The sequence below is a fragment of the Malus sylvestris genome, chromosome 17 (genome assembly GCF_916048215.2).
Source record: "Malus sylvestris chromosome 17, drMalSylv7.2, whole genome shotgun sequence".
Lineage (NCBI taxonomy): Eukaryota > Viridiplantae > Streptophyta > Magnoliopsida > Rosales > Rosaceae > Malus > Malus sylvestris.
The window spans coordinates 7,918,370-7,937,865 of record NC_062276.1 but is presented as its reverse complement, the minus strand read 5'-3'; the positions used below and the strand labels follow the sequence as shown (position 1 = coordinate 7,937,865).

Genomic DNA, 19,496 nt, shown 5'->3' with positions numbered 1-19,496 from the left:
TCGTACCTCAAGTTTCTGGGAGGGTAGGAGTACCAGAGCGGTTTAGGTGGAAGCGCCGAGAGGAGGCGTTCGGCAAGGCGGATTGAAGCTCGAAAGGCCGAGCTTTGACGCTCCGGCAGTGGACGGCAACACACAGAGAAACAATGGCGGGTTAAAAAGAAAAGCAGCAACGATTCATAAACGAAAGAAAAGGACTGGCAAGAGCGGGAGAAGCAAAGAAAAATTGAAAAGAAAACGGAAGATAGAAGAACAAAAGTAGAGATTCTACCTTGTGGCGATGACTGACACGTGGCCGGGTATAAATTTTTATTGTTTGTTATGCCATAAATCATGTGACCCGGTTTTAATCACATTTAAAAAATAAAAAAAAATTGTCTACCCAACAGATATACATGGGTTTAAAAGGGGGCAAATTGTCTGCCCTCCTGTTTAAGTGTCATTTTCATTCTTTTTTATTTGTGAGATCACGGTTAAGTTACGTCAACATTTTATATTTTTATTATTTTTTATCTTATTATCTTTATAAAAAATTAATATAAAATATTAACGTGGCTTAATCATAATCGCACAAAATAGAATGAAATGGGAAGGACACCAATCTGCCTCTATGAAAGAGTTCATGAGAAAAACTGTTTTGTTTATTATATATATAATTGTTTTTCTCATGAACTCTGTTGGAGACAGATTGGTGTTTGGACAAAAAAAATGATAAACAAATAGGCTGCAGGACAAAACAAATGATTAAAGTTGTCAAGAGTTAAATCCAGCCACATGGTTTGTGGCGCAAAAAATTAAAAAAATAATTGTTCTAAGGGAAAAATGATTAAAAAATGTGCGTGGGTTTTGAAAAGCAAAGAACCGCAAATGATGAAGAACGCGGCACCAGAAAGAAGAAGGGCACCAGAAAGAAGAAAGGGCAAAATGGCCAACTCACTGCACAATTCCAGAAAAGGGCAAAAAATTGCTCAGTTCTTTTTTTTTTTTATGAAGACGTTGTCAACTCGATTGTTTGGTCAAGCCTTGAAGGCCTTAATTAACGTTTTAGATAATATAACGTTCATAAAATAACTTTACGATGGCAAGTTCAAAGGCCTAAACATTAACTACAAAACCAGACATGTCTGGTTTCAATTCAATCCATCTCTAAAGACAATGGCTTTTCCAAAGCTCATCTCAATCTTGCTTCTTCAAGTTCTAATTGCCTTGTTGGCCTTAGACTCAAGCAATGCGCAGAAATTGAAAGTCGGGTTCTACTAAAAAACATGCCCCGATTTAGAAGCTATTGTGGCAGGGACTACTCATCAATACATATATAGACCACCAACTTTTGCTGCTCCTATTCTAAGGATGCATTTTCATGATTGTTTTGTTAGGGTAAGTGATATGTCATTTGGTTGTGTTACTTGTCTCCTAAGTAATCCATTAAGTCCTGCTAATGACATAACAATTTCTGTTGAAAACTGTCCCTTGAATTATTTTTTTGTTGGCATAACAATTGCTAGTTACCGAATTTTGCAAAGTAACTAATTCCCTTAAATTTTTATTTTCAGGGATGTGATGGTTCTGTGCTATTGAATTCCACATCAAACAGTCATGCTGAGAAAGAAACAATCCCCAACCAGAGCTTAAGAGGGTTCCATGTCATAGATGCAGTAAAATCTGCAGTAGAAGAGAAGTGTCCTGGTGTTGTTTCTTGTGCTGATATCTTGGCCTTGGTAGCTCGTGATGCAGTTAGAATTATTAACCATAGTCATTAGTGATGACATGGTTACTTAGTAATGAAGAATATAGTTAGTTGAAATGTGTTGGTAGGTTGTCATGAGGATAAGATTGGTTAGTATAGTTAGAAGGGTATTATTGTAATTAGGTTATATGGCTATATAAGGGATTGTATAGCTATCATTTCTTTAAGTTCTTTTGTATACATTTTCTCCATTTAATCAATACAATCTTTCTGGTTTTCTCTCTATCATCTTCCTCTTCCACTGTACCATTTCTTCATCTTTACAATGTAGGTAATATGGTATCAGAGCCACCAAGGCTCATGCCATGGATCTTGGTGGTTGATTTCTCTTCTATCTTTCTTCGTTGCTTTCTTTCATTTCCGCGTATTCATAGTTCTTATTTTTTTGTTTGGTCTCTGGATTTTTTTTTTCTTTATTACCTTCTCTGGCTGCTCGATGGTCCTTTTCTTCTGGGTTTTCTTGAATCTGTTGTGAAAAGATCCAAGCATTTCCATGGAGAACAGGAATCAAGAACCTCAATTTTTCATCTGGGTTTCACCGCAAATTTTGATTGGGGCTTCGAGCTTGGACAAATTGGGCTGCTGAAGAAAGATTTCCCCGGCTTGGCCAATCGGACCTCCGTGAGCCGCCTGATTATGTCGTCGAGCCTGGCAGTGTCCATCGCTCCCTGCTCCTGCGATGTCATTCGATTGGGTTCTCAGATCCTCCCTCGAACGACTCGGATTTATGGGTTGATTTTTTTGTGAAGTTGTTGCTGACTCGCAGGAATTCCAAGTTCAATCTTTTAGGCTTTTGGGTGTTTGCAGACCACCACCAATGAAATATATGTCACTTATGCACTCCAGGTGTTTGACGAAATTCCCAGTTCAAAAGTTACTATGAAGGCTGCATACCCGGTTCATCAGAACTTGGTCAAACAGAGCAAACACAGTTAGTATCGTCTAGAACTTGAAGAAAGAACCATGAAATTGCAGTTCAAGAAACGACGCCATGACAGAGCACCCTTTGGATCTCAGCACAGTAGAAGAGTCTTGATTTGATTAATCCGTCTTACAGTTCGTACCTTGTCACCAAAACGCGTTGCGTCACCGCCTCGATTTCTTTATTGCGTGATTCCTTTCTTCTGGTGTTGTCCGATCCTGATTCTTCCGCTGTTATCGCCTCCGAGGGTTGTCGCAGAGGTGCGAAGTTGGAACGATGGAGTGGCAGTCTTCGTGAATTGCTGTTGGATGTGTCCGAAATCAGAGTGTTGGATTCTTCTGGGTTGCTCAGTGTCTTCGTGATTGTTTCAGGTGTTGTTATTCCTTTAATTCGAAGATTATAGTCAATTTTTGATTTCTGGGTTGCTAAATTCTCAAGTTGTTGAAGTGGGATATTTCTGATTGATCTGGGATGCATATGTTGATTTGGGTGTTTGTGTTCATCTGCATATATTGTATTGGATATGTTGATGTGTAGAAATACGAAGTTTTGTAGTCAAGAAAATGTCAATCTTTCAAGACAGTGTTATTCTTTCTGCATCAACAATGTGTGGGAGTTTCTACGATTCTGTTGATCTGGTGAAGACATTGGGTGTTTGTTGAAGCTGTGGTATTTGATGTACTTTCGAGGTTTAATTGAAGTGAAGCTGTGGTCTTGATGTGTTGATCTCTGCAAGTATTAGTTTTCTTGTCAATTTAAAGAAGAAAGTGTCATTCTTTCTATGAATCTTGGAGTTTCATTCTCCTAAGTTGCAATATGATTTGGAGTTTCATTCTCCTCAGTTGCAGTATGATTTGTGTTCATGGAGTGTCAGTCTCCTAAGTTGCAGTATGATTTGTGTTCATGGAGTGTCAGTCTCCTTATTTGGTATTTTTAGTAGAAGTGTGAGATTTGTGTTGTGCTTTGGAGTGTCATTCTCCTTGGCTGATTTGGTTTCTTGGAGTGTCATTCTCCTTGGTAGATTTAGTTTCTTGGAGTGTCATTCTCCGTGGTAGTTTAGTTTCTTGGGAGTGTCATTCTCCTTGGTAGATTTCGTTTCTTGGCAATGTCAACTATGGCTTCTCAGTTCACTGTCGAACATTTGTTGGGTATGTTCAGACCAAGACCACGAAGCACAGCTCTTTCTCCTGCCACCATCATGTATTTTGGAACATCCTGTGCCATCACAGAACCACCACCAATAAATGAGAAATAGCCAACATGGCAGAATTGATGAACGACAACAGCCCCTGCATACATCTTGGTCTTGCAGTTCCAGATCAGTTTCAGCGTTCTAGATCGTTCAACCTTCACTTGGCTACACCAAGTTCAGTTTGAGGGGGGAGTATTAACCATAGTCATTAGTGATGACATGGTTACTTAGTAATGAAGAATATAGTTAGTTGAAATGTGTTGGTAGGTTGTCATAAGGATAAGATTGGTTAGTATAGTTAGAAGGGTATTATTGTAATTAGGTTATATGGCTATATAAGGGATTGTATAGCTATCATTTCTTTAAGTTCTTTTGTATACATTTTCTCCATTTAATCAATACAATCTTTCTGGTTTTCTCTCTATCATCTTCCTCTTCCACTGTACCATTTCTTCATCTTTACAATGTAGTTAATAAGAATGGTACAAATTAAACTCATTCCACATAAATCAATATTTATTAAATATATTATTAGATTAAGAATGGATGTTTCTTTAAATTAAAAAAGGGATATCGTGTGTAAGGGGATTGTAGTTCAACTGGTTAGGGATATTTTCCTGCACCCGAGATCTTCGATTCCCCATCCCTCACTATCGTTTGTATAAAAAAAACAAACGTCAATTTCATATATCTGACAAAATGAATGAATATATTTTTTCCAGGTTCGTCGCTCATTTTGGGAGGTTCCGACTGGACGAAGAGATGGAAGAGTGCCATTAGCCTCAGAGGCCAACAGGGGCTTACCTTCTCCTTTTGCTGACATAACTCAACTCAAAGCAGCATTTGCTGCCAAGGGTTTAAGTGCTAAAGACCTAGCGGTTCTGTCAGGTGAATATTATTACGTTAACATGCATGCAAATTTTATTTCTCTATTTGTTTTTGCTTCATGAAACCCTAATCAACATGATCTGATCTCTCTTTTCTTCATTGTTCTTAGGAGGACACACAATCGGCATATCTCGCTGCCTGTCCTTCATGAATCGCTTGTATAATTTCACCGGAAATGGTGATACAAACCCAAAATTGGACAAAAATTACATAGCTCAGCTGAAGACAAAATGCAAGCCAGGGGACACAACTAGCCTCGTTGAGATGGATCCTGGAAGCTTTAAACCTTTGATGAAGATTTCTACAATCTTGTCGCTAAAAGAAGAGGACTATTCCAGTCTGACTCGGCTCTTCTTGATAACAATGAGACAAAAGCCTATGTGACAAAGCAAGCCCACCACTCATGGATCCACCTTTCTAAACGATTTTGGTGTCTCAATGGTGAATATGGGTAATATTGGAGTCCTCACAGGCAACAACGGTGAAATAAGGAAGCATTGTGCTTTTGTCAACTGAAGGCAATTAACTATCTATACATTGGGAAATGATTTTCACATACTTTTTTTTTTTTTCTCTTTAGATTTCTGCAATGCGAAGGCTAGAATAAGAAAAAGTGTGTAAGAACCAATGTCTCAAATGCGGATAATATCGACGATATATCGCCGATATAATCGGTTTTTCACGGTACCGATATTTTAATAGGTATCCAACGGGTTTTCGTCAAAATATCACGATATTATCGATAATATCGATAATATCGTGATATTTCCGAAACTATTGCGATATTTTGGAACTGTGTCTTGTCGGAGAAGAACGCCGGAGCTTCTATAGCTCCGGCCGATTGTAAAAAAGCACCCTAGACTCCGATCTAGGTATCAAAATGAAATAGAAGACGAGATGAACGTTTTTATAAATTCCATTTGCCATGAAAAGGTCGCAGGTGTTCGGAAAGTTCGTCGACACCCACGGCCTCGCCGGAGATGGGTGTGCCTATTCCCGAGCCGATTTCGTCCCAAAAACCTTGCAAAAACACGATTTTGAACTTAAATTTCACATATAAGCTTCAATCTAGAACAGAAAGAGGCAAACCCGAAGCTTACCTAACCGGAGAAATTCAAGAAACTCGCTGGAGTTCCTGCGTTTGCAGAGTTGCAGAGACGAGAAGGAGAGGGAGAAAGACGAGGTTGCTGATGATGATGGGTGTCTTCCTGAAGCAGGTGCAATGGTGTGCGTGTGTGTATGTGGGTCTCCGACCCTCGGTGCAGAGAGAAAGGAGAGAGACGGCGCCGATGAGGGAGGAGCAGAAGGCGATGTGGGATAAGGATCGAGAGACCTTGGGTCTCTGTGCGTGTGTGTGGGAGATCTGTGTGTGTGTGTGGGATAATGGAGGATGAGGAGAAGAAGCTCAGAGAAGAGAGAAGGATCGAGAGAGAGAGACTGTGTGCGTGTGAGTGTCTGTGTGCGTGTGTTGTGTCACACAACTTGTGTGCGTGTGTGGTGACGTGTCTGTGTGTGTGTGTGTGTGTGTGTGGTTGGGTCATCTGACTAACCTGACAACTTTTACAATCGCTTTTTACAATTTCAGACCATGGACAAAAATAATAATGCTTTCATAATGAAACCGTGTGCCACTGTGAGTCTGTGATATTCTTTCACATTCAAAACCGTGTGCCACTGTCTGTGATATTCTTTCACATTCTCAGAGGTGGAGTATCAGAGTCATTCAGAGCATTTTCGTTTCTTCTTCTTCCCTTACCCCTTTCAAAGCCATTCCAGAGCTTGAACACAAAGGGTTCCATATTTAAGGTAAGTTTACAAACTTATATTTATATTATTGTAATTTATACAACAACAAAAAAATTTGTGTGGACTCGTATGTTAATTTTTTTAAGTAATTAATACTTGCATGTTAATTTTTGTAAGTAATTAAGTAATGTTAACAATTACATGTTAGTTTTTTTAAGTAATTAAGTAATGTTGTACAATTATTCCCTAGGATAATTTTAATATGTTTAATGTTATTTATTATTTTATTAATATTAGATTTTATTATCAAATTGGATTATTATTCATTAATATTAGGTTTTTTTATTATCAAATTGGATTATTATTCATTAAATTGGATTATTATGAAATTGGATTATTCATTAAATTGGATTATTATTAAATTGGATTATTATCAAATTGGATTATTATTCATCACTATGTTTTATATTAGGATTATTTTTTTTATCAAATTGGATTATTATTCATTAATATTAGGTTTTATTATTCCATATTATTTTTATAATTACTTAAATTTTTACAATCATTTTCTTTACTTCGTATTTAATTCTTCTGTAGAATAACTTTATTATTTAGGTTCTCTTATATAACCGTCATCACTACTATATTTTTTGGCCAAAAAATAATTGTCTAATTTTCATGAAAAATAAATATAGATACGTTTAAGATGTCCAGTGGAGTTACTAAATGTGATCCAGCTTGGGAACATGGAGACCCAATAGACGGAAACAAACATGGCACAATTTGCAAATATTGTGGTCGGGTAATGAAGAGTGGTGGAGTGACACGACTTAAGTACCATCTTAGTGGATTAGATCCAGCAAAAAATGTCCAACGATGCGATAATGTCCCCCCATAAGTGAAGGCATTCATCAGCACATTATTAAAAAATAAAAAACAGTAGAAGGAAAAGATAACACATGGAATGGAAAATATTCGAGCTGGGTTACGAGGAGAAGTCATTGGCCAAGCGGTTGACAGTGATGATGATGACGATGAGGACGAATGTGATGATGACATGGGACCTGAAGAACGACGCAGTTTGAAACAAGTTTTACGTGCCTCCAAACAATCAGCATGGGAAAGAGAACACCTTTATAAAATTCCTAATAGAGCACAAGGTTTCGGGACAAGTGGTGGTGCACTAATGAGACGGGGAGGTAGTCTTAGAGAATCACAACCAACACCACCAATAGCCCCAAGTTTATATAAGTCATCCAAAGCACGTCAAAATAGTGTTTGGAGTTATTTCACTAGAGGTAATGTGAAGGAGGGAATGGGGCGTCTAATTAGCAAGTTCTTTATCTATGAAAATGTCCCTGCTGAGAAAGCATCATCACATCATTTCAAAAATATGGTAGTGGGATGTCAACAGGCCTGTGTTGGAGTACAACCTCCCACTCCTTATGAGATAAGAAACAAATATTTGGATATGGAGTATAAAGACATTGGCGAGTATGTTAACAAGTTGAGGTCAAAGTGGGAAACTAATGGTTGCACAATCATGTGTGACGGATTGACTGGCCCGACCAGATTGTCTATCATAAACTTCATGGTATACTCCAAGGGAAAGACAATTTTTTTTAAGTCTGTTGATGTTTCAGACCATATAAAGAACTACAAGTATATTTACAAATTATTGAGGGATGTAATCATGGAGGTGGGAGAGCATAATGTTGTCCAAGTCATGACCGACAATGGTTATGCATTTGTCAAAGTTGGAAAAAAGTTAATGAAGCATCATAATGTGTTTTGGACATCATGTGCAGCACATTGTATTGATCTCATGTTTGAGGCAATGGGGAAGAGAGAGAATGTTGCTACTGTGGTAAAAAGAGCTAGAACGATCACAAATTATATTTACAATCACGGTTGGTTGTTGGCAAAGATGCGTGAATTTTGCAAAGGAGAAATTATTCGTCCAGCTACCACTCGATTCGCCACCAACTATATTGCATTAGACAACCTACTTAAGAAGAAAGCAGAGTTGAAGCAACTATTCACTAGTGACAATTGGGCCAACCACAATTTGAGCCGCTCAAATGCAGGTCGTATGGTGGAAAGTATATTGCTTGATCATGCTTTTTGGACTCAATCAGAACATGTGTGCCAAGTGTTTGAACCTCTTTACAAAGTTTTATGGATTGTTGATACATAAGTGTATCCTACTATAGGGGCAATATATGAGTTGATGCGTGTAGTGAAGGATGAATTGGAAAGAAAACATGGTGCAAGGTGGGTCATAAAGATAATTGAAGATCGATGGTATAAAACATTATACCATGATTTGCATGCAGCAGGTATAAATTATGTCATAATTTGCAATTCATTTCTTTAGTTGCATAAGTATTATTTCTCTTATTAGAGTATGTGTTTCTTTGAACAACATATTATTTGAATCCTCGATACCAATACAGACCCGGTGTTGGAGATGATTGTACCCTTATACATGCTGTACATAATGTATACTCTAAATTAGACCATGCATCACCAGTAGTTGGCCAATTTGGAAATGAGGTACACAATTACTTAAATTATAATAATTACTTTGTTGGATTAAACTAACACGATTTATTGAATTCAGCTAACATGGTTTAAAGATGCAAGAAGAACTTTTGGAGAACCAACATCAGTTGCTGCTCGAACAAAAATGTCTCCTAGTGAGTGTAAACATATTTCACGATAAGTTTATAATATAATTTGTTGGAGTTATTAGGCTTATCAACATTGTTTTTCATTGTAGCTGAATGGTGGATCATGTATGGGACCGATGCACCAACTGTGAGAAAGTTAGCAATCAAAGTATTATCACAAACAGCTTCCTCATCTGCTTGTGAAAGAAATTGGAGCACATTTGCACTCATACACACAAAGCAAATAAATAGGTTGGCTCATAGTAGGTTGGAAAAATTAGTTTATTGCTACTACAACATGAAGCTTCAAATTCGAGATAAGGAAGCATAAATAGATCATGTCGACCGTGGTGACCCACTAGATGTGTTTGATATTGTTGGTGAAGATGATGATACAGAGGGTAACCAACTTTATCAATGGATTAGACCTCTTCATTTAGATGATGATGAAGGCAACCCAGCTCATAGAGTTGCTGAAGAAGCACGTAATGAAGGGATAAATGTAGAAAGTGTATTAGAGGAGGAGGTGGGATCTAGCAGCGCTGACTATTTGGAAGAACTTTTGCGCCCAAGACCAAGAAACACTGGAATTCCACCTTATTCCAATCCTACACAACCACAACATCGTGCTGATACTAATGATAGCTCTAGTACAAGATCAGGAGACTCACCTACCACCGAAGGTGGGAATGATGAAGGATATAGTGGAGCTAGAGGTAGTGGTGGTGGATATGGAAACTATGTTGGACCACCTCCCGGATTTATGAGCCCCTTCACTGGTGAGGCAAACTTCATGCATGCAACACAGGATGAGGACCATGGCAGTAGGCAGGCAGGACCAGGAATTGGTGTCATAGGGAAGGACTATACTCGTAGAGAAAGAGGCAAGGGGATTTTGTCAAGTCAAGAAGATGACTCATTATCTATAACTTCAGACTCTGTTGGAGTGGGAAGTAGTAACTATGGTTATACTCATAACCAACCATTTCCCTACCCTTCATATCCCATTCCTGTTGGGATGGAATCGAGCGACTCATGGAAACAATTCGAGACTCAATCTTCAAATGATTTTGCTTATGGACAACGTCAACCAATCTCGGATCCATATGGGTGGCATGTTAACAATTACATGAAAAACTATTTTGGGGATTTATCATTTGATAACTACTCTTCACAATACACTCACTCTACACATAGAGATGATGAAGATAGTGAAAAATTTGAACCTCATAGGAACTCTATGTGGTACTAAGTCACTCATGTATCTTACCATGTAATGTATAAAGTGTAAAATATTGTACTAATTCATTTTATATAAATGATTATGGTGTGTTTAAACTTCTTTCATTAATTACTACATATTTTCTACACTCACAATGTTTGCCAGCTCGCTATATAATCAACTTGATAATGTTAAATCCATCATGCAATGCATTTCCTTCCAATTTTTTGTGATAAACTAATAGATAATTGACTAAATAAACATCCTGCAAAGTTTCAATAAAAATTTCCAAGTTTTTCTTACAATTTCCGTGGTTTCCATATTATTTTTATCGATATCGATAATATCCCGATATTTCCATCGATATTTTTGTGTTTTCGGACTACCGATATTTCTGATATCATCGATATTTAATACCTTGGTAAGAACTAAGAAGAGAAAAATATGGAATGCGGAAATCACTTCATGTATACATTTTGATTCAGTTGGTGATTTGAATTTGCAATTGTAAGTATGAATATTGTTTGCATAATTAGTAATGCATGCATGTGTTGCGTGTTCCAAAAGGGTTATAGCCAAAATTGGTTACCACGTCGTGATGATTTTGGACTGCCATGGTGTGGGAGCCTTTCAACAGCATATCCTGTAAATGTTTTATTATTTTCCGACAAATAAATTATTTAGGTCATTTCATTTTTATAATATATTTGTGTTTCGAATCAATAAGGCTTTAACATTATTCGATTGAAACAGAAAAGTGGTTTGTATGCAACAAAGTGTCGGACACAATTGATGGCTAACTTTCATCGACGTGCTCTGGTTGTGTTGATTATTATATCATATGGCCCGGCGTCCACCAATTAGACATCGGATAAATATCACAACTCTAACATTTACATATTGATAAAATTATAATAAAATTCACCAACATTTGAGAAGAACATGGATTGCACTTCAAAAAATTGAAAAGAGAACGAAACTTTCTGTAATTTGGCTCTGCTATATAAATATGCAGTTCAGTCATGAATCACCATATGTATCATCACCAGTAATGCATCACCATTTTGTATATATTCATTTATTTGTGTATTTCTATATAAAGCTACCTAGTGACACATGAGAATATCTCCACCTAGATTATAGAAAGAATTAATAAGTTAGAGCAATTTTTCCTTCAAAGATACATAATAACCAACCTCTTTGTATGCTTGAAAGTAATAATTGGAGCAGGTATTCTCCCTTAAAAAATACATAATATTGTTGTAGGTGTATATTAGTGAGGGAATAGGGATAAGTTGTGGCACATGAGAAAGAGAGAAAAGAGAGTTAGAGAATCTCTATTGGGTTATTTCTCATCATTTTGTGTCTTTATTTATATTAAACATAGCGGGATTCTTTGCCCTAAAAGGAATACAAAGTCTAATAGGAAAGATCTAGAACATAATCCGAAATTCAATTTGCTAAGATTTACACAATCACAATTCTAGTTAAAAAGAATTGCAATAAATAGATTAACTCATAACCAACCTTATATATGCTTAAAAGTTCCATTACAAAGTAGATGACAAGCTAACAAAGATTTATCATGTGTCATCCTCACTTTTAGTACTACTTTTTTTTTTTTTAACTTTAATTTTCATTATGGAAACCCTAAAGCGGATTCTCTTCAATTGTTTTCATTGAACTGTCTAAAGCCCTAGAGGTACATCTTTCCATGGTACGAATAAAGAGCTAGCGAAGTACTAGACTTTACTAATTTGCCTTGTTACTCCGATATATTAATTCTTAGTCCCGAAGCTTCATAGAGATATTGACAGGGATTAAAGAAGTGATTTCAGCAATTGCCTGCACCGGCAAACATATATAGCTGAGGAGGCCTTAGGTTCGTCAGCTCGACTCGATCGATTGACTTGTTCTTTGCCATCTTGTCATTCATTGCATAATATATATGTTTTACTTTCTTTAACAAGGGAAGCAACGCAGGTGGAAGCAGATAAACAATTATTGTTAATAAATTGGATAGGTTAGAAGAATGATAAGAATTAAATTGCCAGTATAGGAGCAGGTGAATAAACTGCTTAATTTATATGCAAATGTAAGATCAATATCCACCAAATCCACGTTACATGTTTATACATGTAAAGCCTCCACCATTGACTATTAAAATTGGTGCGTACCAATTTAATTAATCCAGTTTCACATTTATTTGAATATGACGGTCACATTGTTAAATGATTTTACTAATTTACATATCATATATAACATGAAGTTGAGAAAATTAAAAATGTATGAACTTAGAGTATAAATCTCTAATAGTGAATAGATACACGTGTAACAATATAAGTAGATTGGTGACATCATATGGTAGTGTGTGATGATTAGACCAATAAATTGATACTCATTCCTCAGGCACATGTACTTAATCACCAATTACCATGAAAAGGACATGAAATTTGGTGGCAATGAGACCATAAATATGTGCTTCAAATATAATCCATCACCAAAGTACAAAACATTCCTGATATGGGATTTAATTCACTTGTCTTATGTGGAACAACCCTAACTGCTCGTCCTAGTTATAATATTAAAGAAATGATATAGCATCGCTTCCAAGCACATGTTAGTTGGATAGCTGGACTATTTTCGTCACCTTGCATTTTCTTATTTTGCAGAGGTCCACAAAGTTGAAGTTGGGGCCTTGGGGGAGGCTTATAAATTTCAAACCACAGTTTTGTAATTGCAAATACTTTCAAATCAAGTTTCTTTCCTCCAAATTAATACAAGTTGAAGCACAGTTACAACGAAAAATGGGGTCGACTCGATTTTCTGGGATTTTGGTTTCATGTCTTTTGGTGATCATAGGCCTCAGTGAGGCTCAGTTGCAACTGGGTTTCTATGCCAAGAACTGCCCGAATGCAGAGAAGATTGTGAAAGACTACGTCGAGGAGCACATCCACAACTCACCCTCACTTGCAGCTGCTCTCATAAGGTTGCACTTCCATGATTGCTTTGTCAGGGTATGTATCCATCTTCTTCTCTCTACAGACCAACATTCTCTGCAAGTAATATCATTAGGGTTAGAATTGTAATTTGGAACTAATGAATGATTTTTGCTTATTAGGGTTGTGATGCATCTATTCTTCTGAACTCGACTTCAAGTAACCAAGCTGAAAAAGATGCTCCCCCAAATCTAACCCTCAGAGGGTTTGACTTCATCGACAGAATAAAGAGCCGACTTGAAGCTCAATGCCCTGGAATAGTTTCTTGCGCAGACACTATTGCTTTGGCAGCAAGAGATTCTATTGTTGCAACAGTAAGATCTCCAACCAACCATCAAAGTTTAAAAACCAAAATAATCAAACGTCCCAATTATTTATTGGATTTCAACTTTGTTTATTTATTTGTTTTATGGGCATGGTGTGTAGGGAGGTCCAACTTGGAAGGTTCCAACAGGTAGAAGAGATGGGGTGATCGCAAGGAGGGCAGATGCCTTAGCCAACATTCCACCCCCAACTTCCAACTTCAGCAATCTCCAAAGAACTTTTGCCAACACGGGTCTTGATTTGAAGGACTTGGTCTTGCTATCTGGTAAAGCTAATCCTTAAACATAATAGTAAATATGCAAATAAAGGAAACGAATCTTCTTGCCAAATAATTATCTTACCTGTTACATATGATTATTTAGATTAGAATCTCACAATGTATACGTGGTAATGTTCTCTTATTAGATCTATATTGATTATGAATCAAAATTACAAATTATAAACGACAATTAACTTAATCGAAATGTTAATTTACAATCTGACAACGTGTACTACAAAAACAACATACAATAACTATTAACATCCACAAATAAAATAGATAAAAACATATGTGATGCATTTGGCAAGGAAATAATAAAATAGTGCCAGTAATGCTACCATATTAAAGCTAATATCTAATCACACCGTATGGGTTAATATGCTTTTTTTCTTCTCAGGTGCTCACACAATTGGGGTCTCTCATTGCTCATCATTTTCAAACCGCCTTTACAATTTCACCGGAGTGGGTGACCAGGACCCCGCTTTGAACACCCAATACGCAGCGAATCTCAAGGCCAACAAGTGCAAAACTCCAACTGATAACACCACAATTGTTGAGATGGACCCTGGAAGCGTCAGGACTTTTGACCTAAGCTACTACACACTTTTGCTCAAAAGGCGAGGGCTCTTCCAATCCGATGCTGCTTTGACAACCAGCTCAACAACTTATAATTATATCCACCAGCTGCTCAAAGGTTCACTGCAGAACTTCTACGATGAGTTTGGAAAGTCTATGGAGAAAATGGGTCGGGCTAACGTTAAGACTGGATCGGCTGGCGAGATTAGGAAGCAATGTTCAGTTGTGAATAGCTAGAAAATGATAATCTTTGGTTAATTTTCAGTCTCTCTCTCTTTTTTTTTTTTTTTTTTTTTTTGGTGTGATAAAATTGATAATGATTGTAAACTGCATGTTATGCTTTTTGATATTGTATTGTTTTGTATGAATAAAATTGAGGTCCATTTGGAGTGTTGCTTTCTCATAGTCAACTTTGTCTTCGTGTAACATTAAATCTCATAGTCAACTTTGTCTTCGTGTAACATTAAATCATTGGTATTGGGGAGAAAAAACTGTTTGGAAAATATAAAGAAAATATTTTAGAGAATTATTTTAATTAGGGATTTGATATGATTTGATTTAATTAGGGATTTTATATGATTTTTTATTTGGTTTGGTTTTGGTTTCTTTGTCTTGATCTCTTTGTGAGTGAGAGAGATTCTCTCTGAGAGTGAAATTTTTTTCTCTCCATGAGTGAGAATAGCAACAAAGCTAGATCTTCTTTAGGCCCCGGCACTAATTTCGATTAAGGTTTGTGACAGCCCTTACTGCATCATCTCTGCTTCCTCTTTCTTCTTTTATTTTTTTTTGTTTTTTTGTTTTTTTTTTTTTTTTGGGTTGCTTTTCTCTGATTTCCTTCATTTTTTCCTTAGTCTTTCCACTTCAACTATCACTGATCTTCCTGTCCTAGATCTATTCATCCACTTATCCATACATGTCCTTCATTTGGCTTCCACCGATCCCATCTCCGTTTCAATCTGCAATCTCTATTGACTGCGAACTGTTGCGGTCCTTAACTGGGAATGTTATGTGCATAGAGTTTCAGTATTCGCACCCGCTCGGGTGGCCACACCACCTTCTTCTCTTTGTTTGCCTTTTCTGGCAGTGTTTCTTATGGTAATCCCACAGGCTTCTTTAGTTTCTCTTACTTGGTAATTGCAATTGGCGAAATATTATCTGATGAAAGACAAAGTCCATTAACTTTCCATTTATAAGGTGTTGGATCCTGGCAAGGTATAAAATATCGATGATACCAGAAATATCGGTAGTCCAAAAACACAGAAATATCGATGGAAATATCGAGATATTATCAATATCGATAAAAATAATATGGAAACCATGGAAATTATAAGAAAAACTTGGAAATTTTTATTGAAACTTTGCAGGATGTTTATTTAGTCAATTATCTATTAGTTTATCACAAAAAATTGGAAGGAAATGCATTGTATGATGGATTTAACTGATTTAAGTTGATTATATAGCGAGCTGGCAAACATTGTGAGTATAGAAAATATGTAGTAATTAATGAAAGAAGTTTAAACACACCATAATCATTTATATATAATGAATTAGTACAAAAAAATTCAAAAAAAACCATATATATAAATATTTTAGCATATTTTCACAAAAACATAAGTGATATTTTAGCATATTTTCATAATAAAAGAATGATAAAATGCAAAAAAAGTATCCAACAAACAAGTCCAAAATTTAAAAACACATAATTTTGAGATAATTGATTTTACATCCTACTTTAATAAAAACGAACGCCTAAGACAAAGAAACTAAAAGAAAGGAAAAACATAAAAGAAACAAATAAATTAAAATAAACAAATAATAAAACAAAAAGAAAAAAAAGAAAAAGTTGTGAGGGCTCACCTAGATTCGAAATCAAGACCTAGAGCCATGGGAAAAACGCATCAAAAAGAAAGAAAAATTCGATGGGCGCTAGGGTTCAAATTGGAGAACTTGGGGATTGTGAGGACATGTTGACCAACACGTCCAAATCCACACTGGTGTCAATCTTTAGCAACAACTATAATATATCCAAATTTAGTAGCTTATGTTCATTTCTAAAAAAAAAAACCCTAGCACTTTCTATCTTGCCTCGAGCCTAGAGCCCCAAACGGCTCTTTGTCTTTCCGTGTTAGACTTTTCCCATTCAACAGACATGGCATGCACACATGTCATGCATCCATGTGGTGAACTTCTTAGGATTCCAAAATAAAGGCTAAGATGTGCCCCATTTTTCCCATTTCTGATTACCTTTTAGAAATCTTAGGCCTCTCTCAGACATATCTCTCAATAATTCAAGGACCTCATTTCATTTCACTCGGCCCTCTCTTCCCATTTCTCTTAAACCTCTCTCTCTTTAAGATAAAAAAAAAACAAATAGCTCTCGTCGGTGCCGTCTCTCTCTCTAAACTCTCATCTCTCTCATTTCTCTCTGCACCGAGACCTACATACACACACGCACACCATCACACCAGCTTGAGGAAGACACCCATCGTCATCAGCAACCTCGTCTTTCTCCCTCTCATTCTCGTCTCTGCAACTCGACGACGCAGGAACCCTTCGGCGAGTTTCTTGAATTTCTCCGGTTAGGTAAGCTTCAAGTTTACCTCATTCTGTTCTAGATTGAAGTTTAGATGTGAAATTTAAGTTCTATCTCGTGTTTTTGCAAGGTTTTTAGGACGAAATCGGCTCGGGAATAGGCACACCCATCCGACGTGGGTGTCGACGAACTTTCCGAACACCTCCGACCATTTCACGGCAAACGGAAGTTATAAAAACATTCCTCTCATCTTGTATTTCATTTTGATACCTAGATCGGAGTCTAGGGTGCTCTTTTACAGTCGGCCGGAGTTGTAGAAGCTCCGGCGTTCTTCTCCGATTCGCACATCTCCAAAATATCGCGATATTATCGATATATTATCGATAATATCGCGATATTTTGACGAAAACTTAGTGGATAAGTATTAAAATATCGGTAACTCAAAAAACCGATATTATCGGCGAAATATCACCGATAATATCGGCATTTCATACCTTGGTTCCTGGCAATAGTTGGTGGTGACGGTTCGTAATCATTATGGGATGTCATAGTGGTGCTTTCGGCAGCAGCTTGGAAGGAAGCAGATAGGGTTTGCTTGTCTGTTTTCTCTATTTTGGGCCTGAAACAAAGTTTTGGGCTTTTGGTTACTCTAGAGGTCCATTCTTTTGATTGTGTGAATATTGTCTTTTGGCCTCTATTTTGTAATTATGTTGTGCTTAGCTAATAAAGTAACCATTGACAAAAAAAATTTAAAAAAAAAAAGAAGGTATTTTTGTCTTGTGGACAAAGGATTATTTTGATTTATTTCCTCGTATTGTTCCTTTGTAATCTTATAATTACCTCCTTTGATCAACTCAAATGGTTGGAGTTAATACATAATTTTTTAGCCCAAAAATTTAGGTTCTAACCCTCAAACAATTTTTCTCCGCTAATGGTTTTGACTTAAAATTTTAGCCCCAAAATTTATTTCTTCATATTGCTCCTTTACATATATATAATTTCTTGTGGTTTCCATTATGTAATTTTTTTCAAGTGTCTAAACTAGTTAAATTTTAATTCGTCATTTGTAGATTATTCTTAGAAAAAGATGAAGGATAGAAAAGCAGTGGGCCCAGATGATATACCAATCGAAGTGTGGAAAGTCTTGGGAAAGATGGGTATAGCATGGCTCACAGACCTTTTCAATAGGATTTTGAAAACGAAGAAGATGCCAAATGAGTGGCGAAATAGCACTTTGGTGCCTATCTACAAGAATAAGGGCAACATACAAAATTGCATGAACTATAGGGGTATTAAGTTAATGAGTCATACAATGAAGCTCTGGGAGAGAGTAATTGAGCATAGACTGAGGCAAGAAACACGAATCTCGAACAACCAATTCAGGTTCATGCTAGGGCGCTCAACCATGGAGGCAATTTATCTTTTACGAAGATCGATGGAAAGATATAGAGATATGAAAAAGGATTTGCACATGGTCTTTATAGATTTAGAAAAAGTGTATGATAAGGTCCCAAGAGACATTCTTTGGAAGATTTTAGAGAAAAGGATTTTAGAGAAGAAATGAGTACAACTAGCATATATTCAAAGTTATAAAAGATATATATGATGGAGCAAGAACTACCGTAAGTATGAAAGACAAACCGAAAGTTTCCCCATAACTCATCTTTAATAACACACCCCGAACAAGATCAAGGTATGATGGCCGTCACGTGAGAGCGACATAGCCATGTGCACAGTGCGGAAGCAATAAAGATAAGAATTATACAAATAATTAAAAACCGAATTACTAGAGTGCACTACTAAACAGGAAGTGATAGGAGTTAGTTACAACAGTAAACGCTCCTAATCAGAGCATAATAAGTCTAGGTGCAGTCCAGTAGGACAAGTACCAGTTATACAGTACCAGGAATGTCCTACTATTATTTAGATAGGTCACAACCGTTGACGTCCTCAAGTCACCAACAGCAAGCTTACTTAAAACCTGGAGGGGCGTAAAACAGAAAGCGTGAGTGGGCAAAAACAAATGTTTTACAAAACCATTTCATTTATCAACATATCTAACCCCTCGCTATAAAACATGTATAATTTTTCCCAGAATCAGGATATAAGCATATACATAATATATATATATATATATATATATATATATATATATATATATATATGAAATCATATCAATCTAATTCATGCTTCACATAATCATATTCAAATATATGACATGCCAATATATAACAGAGTAAGCAATCCAAGTAAGAATAAATTCATAGAAATATGATATGTTAGCCGGAACCCCTGTGATAGTCTGTACGGTTGAATCATAGCTCTATGTCAATCTAGCCGGAGTCACTACAATGACCTATACGGCAATATAATGCACATAAGTCGAAACCACTAAAAAGGTATGTACAACAAGATTGGG

The 19,496-nt window shown here is 36.5% G+C and overlaps 1 protein-coding gene, 1 long non-coding RNA gene and 1 pseudogene across 2 annotated transcripts in view; 2 read left to right on the top strand and 1 right to left on the bottom strand.

Annotated features, from left to right (window-relative positions):
• The first annotated feature begins 1,152 nt into the window (after positions 1–1,152).
• LOC126612253 (peroxidase 27-like) lies at positions 1,153–5,262 on the top strand (annotated as a pseudogene).
• A 7,570-nt stretch (positions 5,263–12,832) lies between these two features.
• LOC126611740 (peroxidase 3-like) lies at positions 12,833–14,949 on the top strand. Its single transcript, XM_050280116.1, has 5 exons — positions 12,833–12,891; positions 13,019–13,403; positions 13,508–13,699; positions 13,812–13,974; positions 14,366–14,949. Exons 1-5 carry the CDS (start codon positions 12,833–12,835, stop codon positions 14,779–14,781), a joined length of 1,215 nt encoding a protein of 404 aa, XP_050136073.1. The 3' UTR covers positions 14,782–14,949.
• A 3,785-nt stretch (positions 14,950–18,734) lies between these two features.
• The window catches only part of LOC126612252 (uncharacterized), a 24,701-nt gene continuing 23,939 nt past the window's right edge, over positions 18,735–19,496 (bottom strand). Inside the window, exon 3 of the long non-coding RNA XR_007618994.1 lies at positions 18,735–19,058. This is a non-coding gene — a long non-coding RNA (uncharacterized LOC126612252). The remainder of the gene's footprint in view (positions 19,059–19,496) is intronic.

Coding starts and splice junctions, on each gene's coding strand:
- LOC126611740 (XM_050280116.1), top strand. CDS start 12,833: ATGAAATTTGGTGGCAATGAGACCATAAATATGTGCTTCAAATATAAT. Junction 13,404..13,507: donor TCCATGATTGCTTTGTCAGG/GTATGTATCCAT, acceptor TTTGCTTATTAG/GGTTGTGATGCATCTATTCT. Junction 13,700..13,811: donor GAGATTCTATTGTTGCAACA/GTAAGATCTCCA, acceptor CATGGTGTGTAG/GGAGGTCCAACTTGGAAGGT.